This window comes from Centropristis striata, chromosome 1 (genome assembly GCF_030273125.1).
Source record: "Centropristis striata isolate RG_2023a ecotype Rhode Island chromosome 1, C.striata_1.0, whole genome shotgun sequence".
Lineage (NCBI taxonomy): Eukaryota > Metazoa > Chordata > Actinopteri > Perciformes > Serranidae > Centropristis > Centropristis striata.
In genome coordinates, this window is record NC_081517.1 from 1,624,624 (window position 1) to 1,644,342 (window position 19,719).

Here is a 19,719-nt window from a genome sequence, read left to right on the forward strand (position 1 = left end):
TCAGACTTTGTTTTAAGGGTTAAAGGTTACATGATGATGATAATTAACTGAAACTGTATTGTGTGGTTACAAAACTAACTAAAATTATAGTGAAAATGTCCTTCGTTTTCGTCTTTGTCAACTTGTTTTATACATAGTGAAGATGGATCAGACAAAGGAAATAAAGGCAAAATTTACTGTGACCTCTTTTAATCTCCCACCCAACAAATACCCCATTACAAAAAACTAAAACTAACACTAAAACTAATAAATACTAAATTAAAACTAGCAAACTCACTCTAAGAACTCATTAAAACTAACTGAATTTGAAAACAAAAATAAAAACTAAAACTGATGAAAAATCCAAAACTATTATAACCTTGATAGGGAATTCACTGTTACAATGAGGGTCCTCACAAAGATAGAAGTACAAGAATGTGTGTGTGTGTGTGTGATGGTGATGTTGGGTGGTTCTCAGTGGGAACAGGGGAGCCTGTCGGTGTAGATAACCCCAGAGCCGAGGCCCCTCGCTGGGCTGGAGGATGAGGAGAGACGGCCTCCCGGTGGGTTGGTCCCCGCTCCGTCTTACCTCTGCATCACACACGCCATCCCCTCTACACCCGATTCTTATTTTCATCTCCATCCTTACTTCTTTACTTTCATTATTGTGCCTTGACTTTTTCATGAATATGCCCTTTTTTTTTTTAAACACTCTCCGTAATCCCATTTTTACACCTTGAGGTTTGAGTCTTTTTTCTGTCGCATTGCTTTGATTCAGATCAAGGTTATTATAGTTAACGAAAACTAACGAAATAACGAGAACTAGAATTGAAAAAACATTTTCGTTAACTGAAATAAAAATAAAAACTAGAGTTTTAAAAAAAAACGATAACTAACTGAAACTGTATTGTGTGGTTACAAAACTAACTAAAACAAACTAAAATTATAGTGAAAATGTCCTTAGTTTTCGTTTTTGTCAACTTTTTTCATTCATAATTCAGTGTTTCTATTTGAACATGCAACACATGGTGAATATGTTTACTGAGACTGGGATGTTTACACTAGAACCAAAATACAAAACAGTTAATAACCTTATTGGGGCTGAGATGATAAACCAAAGGAAATAAAGGCAAAATGTATTATGACCTGTTTGAATCTGGCACCCAACACATAGCCCATTATAAAAAAACTAAAACTAACACTAAAACTAAACTAAAACTAAGCATTTTCAAAAAATAAAAACTAAACTAAAACTAGAAAACTCACTCTAAAAACTAACTAAAACTGACTGAATTTGAAGACAAAAATTCACAACGAAATTAAAACTAAAACTAATGAAAAATCCAAAACTATTATAACCTTGGTTCAGATACAAAACAAACTGATGTGTGCATGTTTAACATGTATAGTAGCTGTGGAGGTATGTGTAATGACCTGATCTGTCCTCAGGTTAATACCTAATTAGCCCCCTGCATCCTCTCTTTTCCTCTCCACTCTCCAGACTCTGATTCTAAGAGACAGCGAGCACACGGCCGAGCATCGGCTGCTAAATCCAGCTAATTAGCCCCCCGCGTCCCCACAGCGCAGCACCACTCACAGCAAAATCAGGAGTGTTAATTCAACTCACAGAGTGTTAAATTTAACACTTTTTCTGAGTTTATATAGTTCTCACGGATTCGGAGTTAAAATTTCACTTTGAAAAGTGTTAATATTTTAACTCTTTAATAGTGTTAAATATTTGACACCCTAGGTGTTATTTTATGACACGACATAAATGCACTTTTAACTCCAAATTGTGTTATTCCTTTTCACTTTGAGTGTTGATTTTTTAGCATATATCGTATTATTTTATGACTCAAAGTGTATTTTCAACACTAAAATCATGTTGCTCCCTTTCACTGAGTGTTCATTTTTAACATACATTGTGTTACTTTGACACATTAAAGTGTATTTTTAACCCTAAAATCATGCTATTTCCTTTTACTAATGTGTTAATTAACATTCATTGTTTTGTTTTACGATACATTAAAAGTGCATTCTGTCAACATGATCTCACAGAAATCCGTGAAATAGCCACGGATTTCGCTTAACTCAAAATCCGTGGAATAGCCACGGATTCACTCAAATTTCCGTGAAACTGACACGGATTTCGTTACAATGCAAGTTAATGCCAGTCATATCCCGTGGCTATTCCAACATACAAAGTGATTATGTACATTCACTGAGTGAATATTTAGAAAATAAAACATATATTTCTCGCTACAAATGTGATCAAAATCCATTTTTATGCAGAAACTAAGTCAAAATATTGATTTTTCACTAAAAATGAGAGAACTGTCCGCCATGTTTTTTGTTCTGACTGCCGGGACCTTGAAAGTCACGTGACTTGGAACAAACCAATAGGAACAAATATCCATGGAATAGCCACGGGATATGACTGTCATTAACTTGCATTGTAGCGAAATCCGTGTCAGTTTCACGGAAATTTGAGCGATTCCGTGGCTATTCCACGGATTTTGAGTTAAGCGAAATCTGTGGCTATTTCACGGATTTCTGTGAGACCAGGTTTATTCTGTCTTTAACCGAACATAAAAGTCACTAAATCTGAAAATCAACTCCAACTGAAGTGAATCTAACTCAGGTGTTAACATGTAACAACGCTGGCAGAAGCTTTTTGATCACTACAAGTTTTAAAAGAACTCCAAAACCAACACTCCCCAACTCAAAATGATTAACACTGAAAAAACAACACTACAGATTTTGCTGTGCTGTGACCTGGCAGAATACTCACTACAGCGCCGAGTCGTTGAGCTCGTACTCGTATCCCCGGGCCGCCGCCGCCCTCACGCCCTGGTCGGCCAGCAGACAGGACAGGGCGTGGCCAAGGAAAGGAAACAGCACCTGGTCTTCGTCAAAACAGCGCCCACATGACAGGACAGAATGGGCGTGGACCTGCGAGAAGAGACGGAGACGGACAGATATGTGGATGGATGGACGGCTGGTCTGGGAGGAGCGGATGGAAAAAAGGATTAACGACATAAAAGTTGTGGAGTCTGTCTCTGCTCTCTAGACTCAGTAATCAGCTCAGAGGCACAAATGAATGGATGTAAACACACACACACACACACACACACATGCACGCACTGGTGACATTTAATAGGGGAAATACTCATCATCATCTCTCTGCATGATGTGCTGAGTGGGCGGATCGTGTATAAGCTCTGATAACTTTGACAATAAAGTTTAAATCAAATTGAATGTCACAATGAAACCACCCACCCAGTCCAACTTTCTGCTGCCTCTCATGCAAACAAACTGTTGCTGTGTGTGTGTGTGTGTGTGTGTGTGTGTGTGTGTGGCAGCAGATGTGTTGCAGTGCTGAGATGCTGCCCTCTAGTGGAGATATGGGTGCAGTGCAGGACAACCAGCAGCATAAACTCAGGATGAGAAAGAGGCAGATAGAGACAAAAGAGACAGATTTGGAGAAAAGGTCTGATTTACACTACTGGTCAAAAGTTTTAGAACACACCAACTTTTCCAGAATTTAATTGAAAATGATGCAGTTTAATGTCTCAGTGTACTCTGAAATGAATGCACATTTGCAACATTTAAAATTCTTTAGAGCATGATAGTGTTTTGAAAGTTAAAAAAAAAGATTCAAAATCACATTTTATGTTGGACTAAAGGACTAAAAAAAGACACAAAATGACCAAAAAAGACACCAAAAGACACAAAATGACAAAAAAAAGACACAAAATGATCAAAATAGACACAAAAAGACACAAAATGACTTACAAAGACATGAAAAGAATTCAAAAATGGACAAAATAGCCCAAGACTCCATAGAGTTAAGTTGTTAACCCATTTCTTGTTCCCTGAAAAAGGCCTACTTGTATAATTCTGAAATGTACATTATTTTTCAGTTTTGGTTAAGCTTACCTTTTTTTATTTACCTCTGGCAGTTCACCACTTACCTTTGGACCCTTTCAAGCTGTTCATTTGACTTGAACTGCTTGAATTTCAATAAAAAACTGGAAAAATTGGGGTGTTCTAAAACTTTTGACCGGTAGTGTAAATAAATAAAAGGAACAAAATGCTGCACTAGGAGAAAGACATGCTACCTTGTTCCTGCTGTTGGCCAGGTTGATCCTCAGGACGCCCATGCCGTGGAGGACAAACTTCATGGAGGTCAGCAGGTTATCCAGCACTGCAGGCTGTCAGAGATTAATGTTCAGGTTAAGTTCATGACTAGCCATGGCAAGAGGAGAAAAAAACATTCAGCAAAAGCTGGTTAGTCATATCACATGAAAAACAGCTAAATAAAGCTGCAATATCTGCCACATTAACCCTTGTGCACTCTTAATATTCTATGCACTCCCCTTGTCCTTAGGGTCATTAACTAAATACTTCAAATTAAGCAAGCAATTACTTATTGTATGTATTTTAAAAATCTATTTTCTTCTACTCCATCTTCAAGAAATCCCCTTAAAACTCACCTCTTCAAATCCGCTTACAAACACTGACTTTTTAAAAGACTGAAGGGAAACAATGAAAGTCTTGAACTACTTTGGCATTATATTTATAGAAATTAGTATCAAAATACCCTGACATTCAAGGTGTATGAACAACACAATACATAAGGATAAAAAACTTTCAGAAAAGTCTTCAAAATAAATCAAGATTACTTAGGGGGTTTGTTTTTGTTGGGAAGCATCGTGGAAGGGTCATTTTTTACCCTTAAGACAACACAAGGGTTAATAGAAGTACATCATCTGAAAGCTGGGGTTCTAAGATTAATTTGAAACGCAGCATCTGTGTGTCAAGAGGAGCACTCGACATGACAATCACCTCGCAAAACAAGCCAAACTTTGCAGCATTATTTCACCAACTCCCAGACAAAATATCCTGACATACTTGGGACAATGGATTGGATATCATCAGTGGTGGAAAGTAACTAAGTACATTTACTCAAGTACTGTACTTAAGTACACTTTTGAGGTTCTTGTACTTTACTTGAGTATTTCCATTTTATATAACTTTATACTCCTACTCCACTACATTCTGAGGCAAATATTGTACTTTTTACTCTACTATATTTAGGTAACAGCTTTAGTTACTTTTCAGGTCGAGATTTAACATTAAAAAAACATGATCAATTTAAAGTGATTTGACTTTTTTTTTTAATAAATGTATTAAACCTCATAATTGTAAAATTAGTCCCATCTTTACAAAATTAAACTGCTTACATAAATGCATCAATACAAATAATGTAATAATATATTTAGAATATATAAAACAATCTGAGTGGGTCCATTCTGCATAACAAGTACTTTTACTCTTGATACGGAAGTGCATTTTGATGCTAATACTTATGTACTTTTACTTAAGTAAGTTTTAAATGCAGGACTTTTACTTGTAGAGGAGTATTTCTGCAGTGTGGTATTATTACTTTTACTTAAGTAAGGGATCTGAATACTTTTTCCACCACTGGATATCATATGATATAAACATCGTCTCAGTAACCATTAAATTAAACCCACATTAGCCCTGTGAGCTCGCCAGCGGGCCGATGAGCCCAAAGTCTAAAGAACGGTACAACAGAATGACGAGAGGTTATCTTAGAGAGGTTGTCTTATTTTAATGCGTCTTATGAGTATTTATTTTAGTGCATCATCAGGCTCTTTTTGTGTTTTGTGTTTGCTGCCGAATACAAAAAGTTGTCAAAAAAGTAAATAAAACAGAATGAAATAATTCGATAATCCTTTTTATTTTTATTTTTTACATATATTGAATTGAACCAACAAGGACTTTTCAGTCCCAGTCTGAGTCATTCAATCATTAATTATCTGTAACTGCTTATCCTACACTCAAAAAAATAATTAAGCCAAAAATGTGGACTTTATGTAATTTAATTACATGTACATTTTCCATGTAATTTTGTTACATACGTTGAATTTAAAAGGTCAAATTAAATGCAATGTTTTCCTTTCATTTAAAAGTAACATAAATAAATTAAATAACATTAATGCAAATTACATAAACTTAATGTGTAAATTTACTTAAAGTTTATGTTTACTTTTACATAAACCTTATGAGTTTCTTTATTAACATTAAGCACCAAATTGGGGCAACAGATTACTGTTTAGGGAACACATATTCAACATTAATAAGTTGCTTATTAGCATGCAAATAAGTAACATATTGGCTCTTAATGAGTCATTATTAAGTAGTTATTAATGCCTTATTCTGCATGGCCTTATTTTACAACCAGTAAGACATTAACTAAGAGTTTTCCCTCTATTACCTCAGAATTATTGCTTATTAGTAGTAAGTAAGGAAGGTTTTTTATATGAGTTATGATCTTAATAAGCTTTACTTCGTATGGACTTTATAAGTCTCTTTAACTGTATATGTAATATTGAATGAACTCATAAGGTTTATGTAAAAGTATACGTAAATTTAAGTAAAGTTTATGTAGAAATTTGCATTAACGCTATTTAATTGATCTATATTACTTTTTAATGAAAGAAAAACATTGCATTTAATTTGACCTTTTACATTCAACGTATGTAACAAAATTACATGGAAAATTTACATGTAATTAAATTACATAAAGTCCACATTTTTGGCTTAATAATTTTTTTGAGTGTAGTTAGGGTCGTGGGGGACCGGATCAGATCACAGACAGACATCCATTCTCACATACGGGCAATTTAGAGTCACCAGTTAACCAACAGCTGCATGTCTTTGGAGCGTGGGAGGTGGAATAAAAGCCACGCTGATCCTCTGTGTTGCCCTCATACTGTTTTTAATAATCACATTTAATTTCAGTGTCATTATAAATGAGGGTTGTGCCTCAGTGACCTCTCAAGTATAAATGAAAACAACCCCAACAAAGAGCTCTAATTACTTGTGCACTTATTTTATGTTGCACCTCAAATTGTGCACATACATAAATATTTATACGTATATGTTGGGTTTGCGTCCATCACACCCCATGGAGTCCTATGAGAGCGCTGCAGAGCAGAAGTGCTGTGTAAACCTGCATAAATTAAACTCATAACTCTTTTTTAGTGCTTGGAAACCTCGAGACTTTAGTGACTGAGCAGAGTGACTCCTGCAGAGAGTTGGGAAGTGTGTGTGTGTGTGTGTGTGTTCTTGTACTTCCTACATAGTGAGGGCCAGAACACATTTTTAACCAACAGAGTGAGGACATTTTTGCAAAGTGAGGACATTTCGGCCGGTCCTCACTTCTTTAAAGGCTTTTTTTGGAGATTTCAGACTTTGTTTTAAGGGTTAAAGGTTACATGATGATGATAATTAACTGAAACGGTATTGTGTGGTTACAAAACTAACTAAAATTATAGTGAAAATGTGCTTCATTTTCATCTTTTTCAACTTTTTCATACATAATGAAGATGGATCAGACAAAGGAAATAAAGGCAAAATTTACTGTGACCTCTTTTAATCTCCCACCCAACAAATACCCCATTACAGAAAACTAAAACTAACACTAAAACTAATTCATTTAAAATAAATAAACACTAAACTAAAACTAGCAAACTCACTCTAAAAAAATAGTTAGAACTAACTGAATTTGAAAACAAAAATTCACAACCCATTTAAAACTAAAACAAATGAAAAATTCAAAACTATTATAACCTTGCTAGGGAATCCACAATTCCAATGAGGGTCCTCACAAAGATAGAATTACAAGAATGTGTGTGTGTGTGTTCTTGTACTTCCTACATAGTGAGGACCGGAAGACGTTTTTAACCAACAGAGTGGGGACATTTTTGCAAAGTGGCCTGTCCTCTCAAAAATGAGAGTTTAAAAAATTAACTGAAACTGTATTGTGTGGTTACAAAACTAACTAAAACTTACTAAAATTATAGTGAAAATGTCCTTCGTTTTCATCTTTGTCAACTTTTTGAAGATCCATAAGACAAAGGAAACAAAGGCAAAATTTAACATGCATGTATGTGTATGTGTGTGTTTGTCTTCATATAGTTGTGAGGACCAACCCATGGCAGAATACCAACATTGTGAGGACATTTGTAGTTGTGAGGACATTTTTTCCAGTCCTCACAAAGAAAATGCTAGGATAGCCTCTAAAGGCCTTAATTAATCATCTGTATGAATTTCAGGGAAGGTCCTAACAGAGATGGTAAACCCTGAAATGTGTGTGTTGGGCTAGGGGAAGTGGTGGCCCTCACAACTACACAAAGACATGTATGTGTGTGTGTGTGTGTGTGTGTGTGTGTGTGTGTCACTCTCCTGCCAGCTAAAGATAAGCTTCACATTCCATCCTGATTCTATCACGGTCTGGTCGCTCTTCTCTCTGTCTCTATGTTTCAGACTGAGATGTGTTGTTGCTCTGTGAAATGTGTGAGGTGAGATAACTCAGCCAGGTGACAGATCTTCATCTTCATCTGATGAAGAGGAGAGCCGGCTGAGGGCTGCTGACACCTCGACATCAGGGACAGATGAGTGTGTTTTAGGAGGACCTGGGCTGACAGCGCTGCATTGATTTGTGTCAGAAATAAGCTGCTTTGTGCATTGGTCTCCCTCCACCTCGTCATCATCACTGTCATCTGCTCAGATATGCCGTTTCATAAAACACTAGATTTGTAACCTCATAAAAAGCACATTCTTATAGTGCAGCTTTTATGTTTTATGACCATAAACCTCAATAAAAGCAGGCAGCTGGTGCTGTGGGGATGGTGGCAGTCCTTTAGGTTTGAGAGCTACAAGTGTTCAAGAAGTAAAAGTTTTCTTTGCTCTTCTTTGGTTATTAGAGGCTGAGCAACACAGGGTTTTTTTTAGAGTGATACCGATTTTAGAGGCTAGAAATGCACATATTACCCAGATTACTGATATGATGGGCATATGTAAGTGAATTGGGATGAAAATAGATCCTTTCTTTGTGGATTGTGCATCACTTTTGCACCAATATGATAATATAAAAAGGTACTGAGAAGGCAGCTTTTCTTACACAAATAAATTATCATAAAATATCTAACATTATAACTCTCAATATGGAAGAAGGAGTTGATGACTTGTCTTGGACCAGAGAGATTGACATACATTGTTAAAGGTAAACAGGAGGAGTTTGCTTGGATTTGGGAATCATTTATGTCATTCTTGACCAATGGAACGGATAACACTGACTGAACAGCAGGTTATGAAATGATCCTGCCTTTTATTTTATTTTTATTTATTTATTATTATTTTTATTTTTTAAATTTTGCTCCACTTTAGTCTTATTTATTTCATTTTAGTACTTATTTTGCATTAGATTGATGTTTGTTGTCACTGTCCATTTTATTTACTCACTTTCTTTGTCTGTGTGAATGAATGTATGTTCGAGGGGATATAAATGAAAATGTTTGTATATTCGACATAAAGTTTGATATGCACTTGAAACTTCAATAAAAAATATTGTTGAAAAAAAACAAAAACATTATAACTCTCTTACTTTTATATCAACTAATTCTAGAAATGAAAACTGAGAAAATAAAAATGTACTAAATAGCTAAACAAACATGAGTATCAGCTGACCATTTAAATAAAGAATAAATCAAACTAAAATAAATAACTATATGACGCAATTTCTAAATCACTAGAAACCTTGTCTTCTGCATTATATGTTCTGCAATAAAAGTTTCCATATCGCGGCAAATCGAACAACATATATGCCGCTAGCGTTAGCCATCGACGCGTCTTTTAGCTGATAAATCACTGCAGCCAAGAGAGCAGACATCTTTTTCTGCACCTGTATTACAGTATGTAGGCAAATGCAGGTAGTCCATGATACGGAGCGAGCAACAACAGTAAATATGCTCGATACTGAGTGAGTGAATAGTCAGGATGGTGTATGAACCTTTGTCAGAAATGATGGATTAAAGGGATTTTACAGTTAATGCAATATAAAATGTAATAATAATGTAATGGGCGCGGTTGGAGTCAATATAATGCAAAGTATTACACAACGTAAACTTGTACAAAACCCCAACATTTAGCATTGAGTTGAAACTAATTTTTAGCTGCAACCATCAATAACCATCTTTCACTGCTGTGGTTTAGCCCCGCCCCTATTGTTTAAGCCACGCCCCCTCCCATTACTCATGAACTGTTTGTTTTGGACACCTGTGGGAGGCATCATCAGTCTCAGCAGGGAGTTCTTGTTTCAGTGGTAAGTTAGCCCTGCCCCTTTTCATAACTGTTCATAAACTGTGTCATATGGAGGCATCATCTGACCCAGTGCTGACTCATTTTAGCTCTTTGTTCTTTATGTTGGTCACTTTGTTTATGAAAATTTCCCCTTTCCTTTGGCAGCCACAGTTTTGCCACAGGAGGCTGAAATTTGTCATGGAGTCCATGTGTTGGTGAGTTTGCCTGGTTGCAGTTATTGCAAAGTTGGAGCTTTGAAAGCACCACAATGGCCGCATTTATTGGATTTATTAAAGTGCTTTCTATTAAACATATCAGCTGTTCACCCTGCAGGCTTACAACAGATTAAATGACTCGGCCATCACTGATCCAGTTGGTTCCTTTCCTCCTCTTCCTTCCTTCCTTGCTCCCACCTTTCTCCTCCTTATCAATTGTTTCCAGGTTCCTCCCTCTGTGACTCAAGGCTTACTTTGGTTTGGTGTTGACAGTAAAGGTGGGAGGAGGGAAACCCCCTTCAACATCACACACTTTGTGGTTGTAAGATGATTCTCTGTAGCTGTTTCTCTGAGTGATAAACAGAATGTAGGAAACTGACCAATCGGACGGCTCCGTCTGTTGCAACTAAACATGTTTTGCTGAATGGTTACATTAGTCAGGATGGTGTATGAACCTTTGTCAGAAATGATGGATTAAAGGGATTTTACAGTTAATGTAATATAAAATGTAATAATAAATGTAAATATTGCACATTATGCCTTTTTTCAATGCAAAAGAAGGAACTTTGAAGCTGAATTTCCCTCAAATGACACATGCAAAAATGTTTGATGCTAAGTCTGTGAGTCGTAAACGTAGTCTTGAGGTGCAAAATGTAATCCGTTGTCAAAATTAGTATGAAAGCATCAAGCCTTTTCATGAGAAAATATTTTAGTTGAATAGCTTCTAGACTATGTGGCCTCATCTAGCCTAGTCTGAAAATCAGCTTCGGATCACATTGGCATGTCTGTTTTTACCGCCTTGAATAACTGATGTTTTATTTTGAAAACCGTATGCCATACATTCTGTAAAACGGGTGCACACATAAACAGAATGTGTAGGAAACTGACCAATCAGACGGCTCCGGCTGTTGCAACTAAACATGTTTTGCTGAATGGTTACATTACTGGACATAAAAGATAAAAACTGTGCCGTTCTTTCATTTTCCCTGACCAATGCATACACACACACACACACACTTGTACTTCTATCTTTGTGAGGGCCCTCATTGTAATAGTAAATTCCCTTGCAAGGTTAAAATAGTTTTAATTTTGTTGTGAATTTTTGTTTTCAATTTCAGTTAGTTTTAATGAGTTTTTAGAGTGAGTTTGCTAGTTTTAGTTTAGTATTTTTTTTTTTTAAATGATTAGTTTTAGTTTGGTTTTTATTAGTTGTAGTTTTTTGTAATGGGGTATTTGTTGGGTGGGAGATTAAAAGAGGTCACAGTAAATTTTGCCTTTATTTCCTTTGTCTGATCCATCTTCATAATGTATGAAAAAAAGACGAAACAAAGGACATTTTCACTATAATTTTAGTTAGTTTTGTAACCACACAATACAGTTTCAGTTAATTATCATTATCATGTAACCTTTAACCCTTAAAACAAAGTCTGAAATCTAAAAAAAGTCTTTAAAGAAGTGAGGACCGGCCAAAATGTCCTCACTTTGCAAAAATGTCCTCACAATGTTGGTTAAAAACGTGTTCCGGTCCTCACTATGTAGGAAGTACAAGAACGCACACACACACACACACACACACACACACACACATACAGCCTGGGGCCACAGGTGTGTTGTGGTAATCTGAATCCACCGTCAGCTATACATCACCTCTGTGAAAAACTAGAAGGTAAAAAGACACCATGTTTTCACCTGTGTGTGTGTGTGTGTGTGTGTGTGTGTGTGTGTGTGTGTGTGTGTGAGCTCATCAGTTTCTAAGGAAGTCCCACAGACAGAGATCTCCCACACCTTTCTAACCTTTGTTTCCTGCTGACTATTAATACTCCTACCAGCATCTCCACCACAGTTTAAAGCATTGTGGGAACTTAATGGTACACAGTGCTGCTATGGAGATATTAAAACTCCCATTACAACAGTGTAATCTCTAAATCCTTCACTGAAATACACTGAACTATTGTTTCTCCTCCAGCTTGGCTCCCCGAGCACAGAGAACTAACAGCCATTAACAGTTGTCTAACTGCAAAAACACAACAACAACAACAAAAGAATGCGGCTAAACTGGCTGCAGCCTGATATTTAATCATTAACCACAGACGGTTCTTCTAACAATGTATAACTAAGGAGGTGTGTGAGTTTGTAGGTTTGAAGCTCAGAGAAACTCTCAAGAAACACAAACAGCTGAATCAACAGAGAGATGTCAGGCTGAAAACTACAAATTCAGTTGAGAAATGTTATCCACTGCAGCGCCAACATGCACACACACACACACAAAGCCTGACTTTTGTTGACTCAGAGGAGAATGAAGGGAAAATCTCAGCCCGTCCAGAGTAAAAACAACACCACGGCCCTCGGGCTGCAAATAAAGGAGGGATGAGACAAAGAGGAGCCCCCTTCCTACCTTTCCTCCCTTTATTCCTCTCACATACACTGCCCTGTCATGGTCCTAATGCAATACTAACCTGGCTGGCTGCAGGGCCACAAAGAGACCAGACAGAGAAATAAAGTGATTAAAGGGGTTTTCTCGTGGTGCCTTCAGGGGAAATATGACAAAACAGTAGCGTGGAGCAGAGATAACCTGTCCAGATGTTTACTACTGGACACACAGACACTTCAAAAGACAGAAGCAGGACGGGGTGAGAGATAGAAACAGTAGAGCAGGACTGATAACCAACCATGAGCTCATATGTGTGTGTGTGTGTGTGTGTGTGTGTGTGTGTGTTCTTGTACTTCCTACAGCAGTAGTTCTCAACCTTTTTGAGTCGCACAGTTCAGATTACAAACTCAGTTGATACGACGAATTTTGGACAAATAATGAAGCAGACAACAACTTAAACACCTCTCTGTCTGTGCATTTATATATATTTTTATATTTTATATTTTTATATTTGACACAAAATGATCAGAAAAAGACACAAAATGACCACAAAAAGACACTAAATGACCACAAAAAGACACAAATTGACCAAAAAAGACACAAAATGACCAAAAAAAGACACAAAATGACCAAAAAACAAACAAAATGACCAAAAAAAGACATAAAAAGACACAAAATGACCAAAAAAAAGACACAAAATGACCAAAAAAAGACACAAATTGATCAAAAAACAAACAAAATTACCAAAAAAAGACACAAATTGACCAAAAAACTAACAAAATGACCAAAAAAAGACACAACATGACCACAAAAAGACACAAAATGACCAAAAAAAAGACACAAAATGACCACAAAAAGAAACAAATTGACCAAAAAACTAACAAAATGACAAAAAAAAGACACAAAATGACCAAAAAAGACACAAAATGACCAAAAAAAAGACACAAAATGACCACAAAAAGACACAAAATGACCAAAAAAAGATACAAAATGACCACAAAAAGACAAAAATTTACCAAAAAAGACATTAATTGACCAAAAAGACAAAAACACATGAACACTTTAACACAGTGGAGACAGAGCTGACTTCCAAAATGATTTGGTGACCCCCAGAAATCATCTCGCGACCCCAATTGGGGTCCCGACCCCAAGGTTGAGAATAGCTGTCCTACATAGTGAGGACCGGGACACGTTTTTAACCAACAGAGTGAGGACATTTCGGCCCGTCCTCATTTCTTTAAAGGCTTTTTTGAGATTTCAGACTTTGTTTTAAGGGTTAAAGGTTACATGAAAATAATAATTAACTGAAACTGTATTGTGTGGTTACAAAACTAAAATTATAGTGAAAAAAAAAGTCCTTAATTTTCCTCTTTGTCAACTTTTTTTTCATACAAAATGAAGATGGATAAGACAAAGGAAATAAAGGCAAAATTTACTGTGACCTCTTTTAATCTCCCACCCAACAAATAAAACCCCATTACAAAACACTAAAACTAATAAAAAGTAAGCTAAAACTAAAGTATTTCAAAAAAATAAATATGTCTAAACTCACTCTAAAAACTAATTAAAACTAACTGAATTTGAAAACAAAAATTCACAACAAAATTAAAACTAAAACTGATGAAAAATCCCAAACTATTATAACCTTGCAAGGGAATTCACTATTACAATGAGGGTCCTCACAAAGATAGAAATACAAGAATGTGTGTGTGTGCAGGGGAGGGTGTGTGTGTGTGTGTGTGTATTGGGATGGTCAGGGAAGGGATGGGCAGGTTTTTATGGGTTGGTGTCGTTTTTTCCAAAATAAGGGCGTCACCTGAGAACAAAGGAAAAGCCAACTGACAGCAGAAGAGATTTGAATGCTGCATTAAACACGTGTTGGTGTGTGTGGGCATGTTTACACATGTGGAATATCTGATTACATAGCTGTGTAAATACAACATGAGCAGGTCCTGAAATGTATTGTGTATAATATGTTTTTTTATTAATATATTGTAGTGATGCAGGAAATAGTGTGTCACACTCTCTCTGGTGCTGGCTTTTGGTGTTTAAGATGCTTTTTAAACAATGAAAATGTGTAAAAACTCAAATTTAGGACAAAGAATGTTCCTCTCCAAGTCAACTTTTGTATTTAAGCTTTACACCCTTTGTGGACAATTCATGCTGATGGACTTTGAACCTCTTCAGTCCAAGAGAATGATTCTCTCTGTTGGAGGAGGTTGTAAATGCTTTAGACATACAGTCATTTAAACAGATTTTAAGAGCTGATATCTATCCATTTTCCATGGTTTTCTTGATTATAACCCAACTCTTATGAGCTTTTTTTTGTTTTTATCACTATATTTGTCCAAATAAATGTACCTTTAGTTAGACTAGGCATTAAAATGAACAAGAAAATGAAGAAAACTAATAATTTTTTCCATGACTGTATATTGTTTGAGGAAAAACAAAACAATTTATGAAAATATGGAATCCTTTCTTTGAATCTTTAGAAAATAAGAACATCCTGCTATCATGAATACCACAACCACTCCTGCTTTTTGTTTTCTCTTTTTTTAAAAAACAACGTAATACTTGTTATACCTTTGAATATTTTGCTTCCTTTACATATATGTGTATTTGACATGACTTTTATTTACATTCACACCACTGTTACAATATTGAATCCTGTGCAATCTGACTATAAACAGGCTCTCAAAGTCCTGAACAATAAACATAAAAGCTACCATCACTATATTATTTTTGCTTGTCTAATATTCAAAATTGTCAATGGATTAGCACCTCCTGCATTTATGACATTCATCTGTCAGTAATATCTGGCTAACTGATGCTAGCGGCTAGCTGATGCTAGCGGCTAACTGATGCTAGCAGCTAACTGATGCTAGCGGCGCTGCTTGTTACAGCTACAAGAGTAGCCATTAGCGTATCAATGCTAACTCAAAATTTACATTAGTGACACTTCATAGCGGCGTTACAATCGTGCCAATTCAGCACATTGCAGAAGTTAACAGAAGTAAGGAGTTATTACAATGTAAAATTATAAGTTCAAAATTCTGAATTCAGGGTTGAGCAAACTCAAAAACAAAACTTTAAATATTTAGTTTAATTGTCCAACTTAAAATTTTATCGAAGTTTGTTGCCTTGAAATTTTGAGTTCACCCAACTTTTCTTTTCTTGCAGTGCACTGGAAATGTAATTTTCCATGATATCCTATTTTATTGAGATGCACCTGTATTAGGAACTATCTGATCAATAACAAAGTTAACGCGATTATGAAATCAACCAGACATACAACCAACTTCTGGTACTTCTGGTTCTGCTACAACAAAGTGTTGAGTTTTGATCTCCTCCTCTGATAAAAGCATAAATGGACAAACTCTCTTTCTCCGGCCCAGTCCAATAAAGACAGCATGTTGCCTGTAGACAGCAGTGAGCTGCAGACAAGGTGACTGATATGAGACCTGAGAGACAGCAGGAGGAGAGAGGAGAGCAGGAGGAGAGAGGAGAGGAGAAGAAGGAGGAGCTGGAGGCGTCTTTAATATCTAGGAATGCATTCAAACCTCCCAGCTGCCTGCACAAACAAACGGGACCTTCATATGTCATAGCAGTGATAATCTGACCAATGAGCTACTGCCAAAGTTCTGATGAAGTTTGACAGTGTTCTGGACAGAAGATGATCACACACACAAACACCCATCCAGATCTGTTGTAAATAAAGCTTGAAGTCATTTTTTGGTTCAGTATGAACCAAGGTTATAATAGTTTTGGATTTTTCATTAGTTTTAGTTTTAATTTCGTTGTGAATTTTTGTTTTCAAATTCAGTTAGTTTTAGTCAGTTTTTAGAGTGAGTTTTCTAGTTTTAGTTTAGTTTTTAGTTTTTGAAAATGCTTAGTTTTAGTTTAGTTTTTATTAGTTTTAGCGTTAGTTTTAGTTTTTTTGTAATGGGTATGTGCCTTCATTTCCTTTGGTTTATCATCTCAGCCCCAATAAGGTTATTAACTCTTACAGTTCTGGGTGTTTTGTGTTTTGGTTCTAGTGTAAACATCCCAGTCTCAGTAAACATATTCACCATGTGTTGCATGTTCAAATAGAAACACTGAATTATGAATGAAAAAAGTTGACAAAGACAAAAACTAAGGACATTTTCACAATAATTTTAGTTAGTTTTGTAACCACGCAATACAGTTTCAGTTAGTTATCGTTTTTTTTAAAACTCTTGTTTTTATTTTTATTTCAGTTAACGAAAATGTTTTTTCAATTTTAGTTTTCGTTATTTTGTTTGTTTTCGTTAACTATAATAACCTTGGTATGAACTCTCGTAGCTTCTTTGGAGCCTGATTCAGTTTTATAACCTGTGATATACATTAACAGCAGTGTGAAATGTGTTTGGGTGCAAACTACAAACTTCATTTCTAAAGTCTGTCCTGTCAGTCTGTTCCAGTGACAGGGCTGTTATTATGGAGCAGATATCTGCAGCCCTTTCTGTCAGCACATGCTCATTATGTACCTGCAGGACAGAAAGAAGGAGCCAGGGAGAGAGAAAGATACAGAAAAAGGAGTAAAGGAGGAGAAAATCTAAGAAGTTGCCACAGCCCAAGCTGTTTCTTCTTTACCTTTGCAGGCCTCCTCACTGTCCGCTCTTAAAAGGAACCTTAAAACCCATTTTTATTCACTGGCTTTTAACTCAACATGAGCCTTTGTTCTGTTTTTATTTGTTTTTATTTGTTCTTTGTGTTTTTTTTCAAATTGAGACTAATTTTAAAATTGAGATTCATTTTAAAAAACACTTTTATTTCTTGGTTTTTACCCAGCATGAGACTCGCTTTGTTTTAGTTGTTTTTGCTTGTTTTGTTTTTATTGTTGGTCTGTCCTGCCATGTACAGCACTTTGAATCAGCTAACGCTGTCTTAAAGGGCTCTATAAATAAAGTTGAAGTTGATTTGATTCTTCTGGGCATTTATCTAACTATCCCACATTAACAAAATAAAGAATCTAGATTTGTAAATATGTGCATATTACAAGCTAAACGTAAAATTTCCCTTAATTGGAAAAATATTGATGAACCAAGAATTGGAAGATGTGTTAAAGAGAAAAAGATAACATGCATTATTAGATGGAAACAGCATGTTTTTGATGATATCTGGAGACTTTTATAATTTTCTTTAGATATGATGCTAATGTTGGTATCTTGCTTCAGCAGGAGGTTCTATATAATAATATATAATATTAGCATAGCATAATGTCCTGAACACCCTTGAAAACTATCAGTATAGCTGTTTTCAGTATTTGACTAGATAATTAACCCATTGAGGCCTAAAACGCCTGTAAAACCTCTGGGTGATTTTAAAATCAGCCCCTAAAACCTGAAGTTTTTCTGGAAATTCAACAGAAGTGTCAACGCTTCTACTAAATAATAGATTTTTCAGCCTCTGTAGCAGATAGAAATGAAATTCAAAAAGTATTTGAGAGCTTATACAAATACTACAAAACGACGTATCTGCTTTCCAGGCTTCAATGGGTTAAAGTGAGTGTATGTTTATATGTATATATGTGTATTTATGCAAAAATTACAGTGATGGCTTTTATATATATTATAGTATATTGCCAGTGTATTTTACAGTAATGTATTTTTTTTTTAACTGTAAAAAAAAACACTGTTTTGGCTGATATATACATTTACGGTGTTTCATTGTTTCTGAAAATTAATAAACCCATTTATCCTTTTACAGTGTTTTACTGTCATGGTTTAGCAGTTTTTCACCATAAAATCTACAGACCTTTTTTTTACAGTGTACATACAACAAACAAAAACTAATAAATACACTCTTTTTTTTTTTTTTAAATGGAGGAGAAAATGACAGTAGCAAAAATATGGTGAGATGTTGAAGGAGGGGGTGTGGAAGAAGATAAACCTCCAATAACAACAAGCTGATTCTCCCCCACCCCCCCATCATATCCCACCCTAGAGTACTACACAGGAATTTGGCTTCCAGTTGCTCACACACACACACACACACACACACACACACACACACACAGAACGAAGAGCAGATGCGAGCCAAACCACTGCATACCAACTTGGGTCTGACCCGGGTATCATGAGAAATCTCAGTCCCAACAGGAACTACACATCACCTCCTTTTCCATCTCATCACTGCCTCCCTTAGCCTGGGTATCCCCAGACTGCCTTGCGCGCTTGAATTTAATTTCGAACCTCCAGGCGGTCTGGCAACCAGGAAGGTTTCTTAGCCCTGTTTTAGGGATCCAATCACAGAGCGGGGAGGGACGGCAAGACGATGACACGTACTACTCGACAGACGGAAGCTTGTAGTTTTCTTACGGATCCAACATGGCTGCTGCAGACGCGAAACTCTCTTAAGCTGTAGATGGTGTTTTAAATAGTTTAGAGAGAAAGTTGAAAGGCGAAAGGTCTCTCGGCGGCTCCGCTGTCCCCCGGCTCGTAGCGAGATTACGGTAGCGGGGCTAATAGCGGTAGCGTCACGGCGTTAGCGGGGCTATTAGCTATTAGTCCCGCTATTGTAACGCCGGTGATCTCGCTACGAGCCGGGGGACAGCGGAGCCCCCAGAGACCCCCAGCAGCTTGTTTATTGCCCATAAAATCAGTGGATGTGTGTGGCTGAATGACATGAGGGGGAATAAAGCGTGAAAATAAATAATCTTGCAGAAAGCGAGAACTGGAGAAGCAAAGCAGCAAACAACACTCTCTCACAGACACACACACAACAAACATCCATCTCTGTTGCTCTACTACGTCATCTGGTATAACTGATCTGATTGGCTAAGAGCTACCTACAGACGCTTTTGATAGACATTCTAAGCGCCCAATAAACGGCTCCGGAGGATCGTAAACCACACCTCCTCTACGGAGAAATGAACGGCTGGTTCCCAGACTAGATCTCATTTGAGATTAGTCTGGTGTTAGCCAGGCTATGCCGCCCCATCTTTAAAGGCACAATACG

The 19,719-nt window shown here is 36.5% G+C and overlaps 1 protein-coding gene across 2 annotated transcripts in view; it reads right to left on the minus strand.

Annotated features, from left to right (window-relative positions):
• The window catches only part of gnav1 (guanine nucleotide binding protein (G protein) alpha v1), a 57,867-nt gene that overhangs the window by 35,229 nt on the left and 2,919 nt on the right, over nucleotides 1-19,719 (minus strand). For both annotated transcript variants that reach the window (XR_009395401.1, XM_059347014.1), the window contains exons 3-4: nucleotides 4,101-4,193; nucleotides 2,771-2,931 (exon numbers count right to left, since the gene is read on the minus strand). Coding sequence is in view for 1 of the 2 variants with exons in the window: in XM_059347014.1 (XP_059202997.1) it covers nucleotides 2,771-2,931; nucleotides 4,101-4,193 (254 nt within the window). In the remaining variant the exon portion in view is untranslated. The remainder of the gene's footprint in view (nucleotides 1-2,770; nucleotides 2,932-4,100; nucleotides 4,194-19,719) is intronic.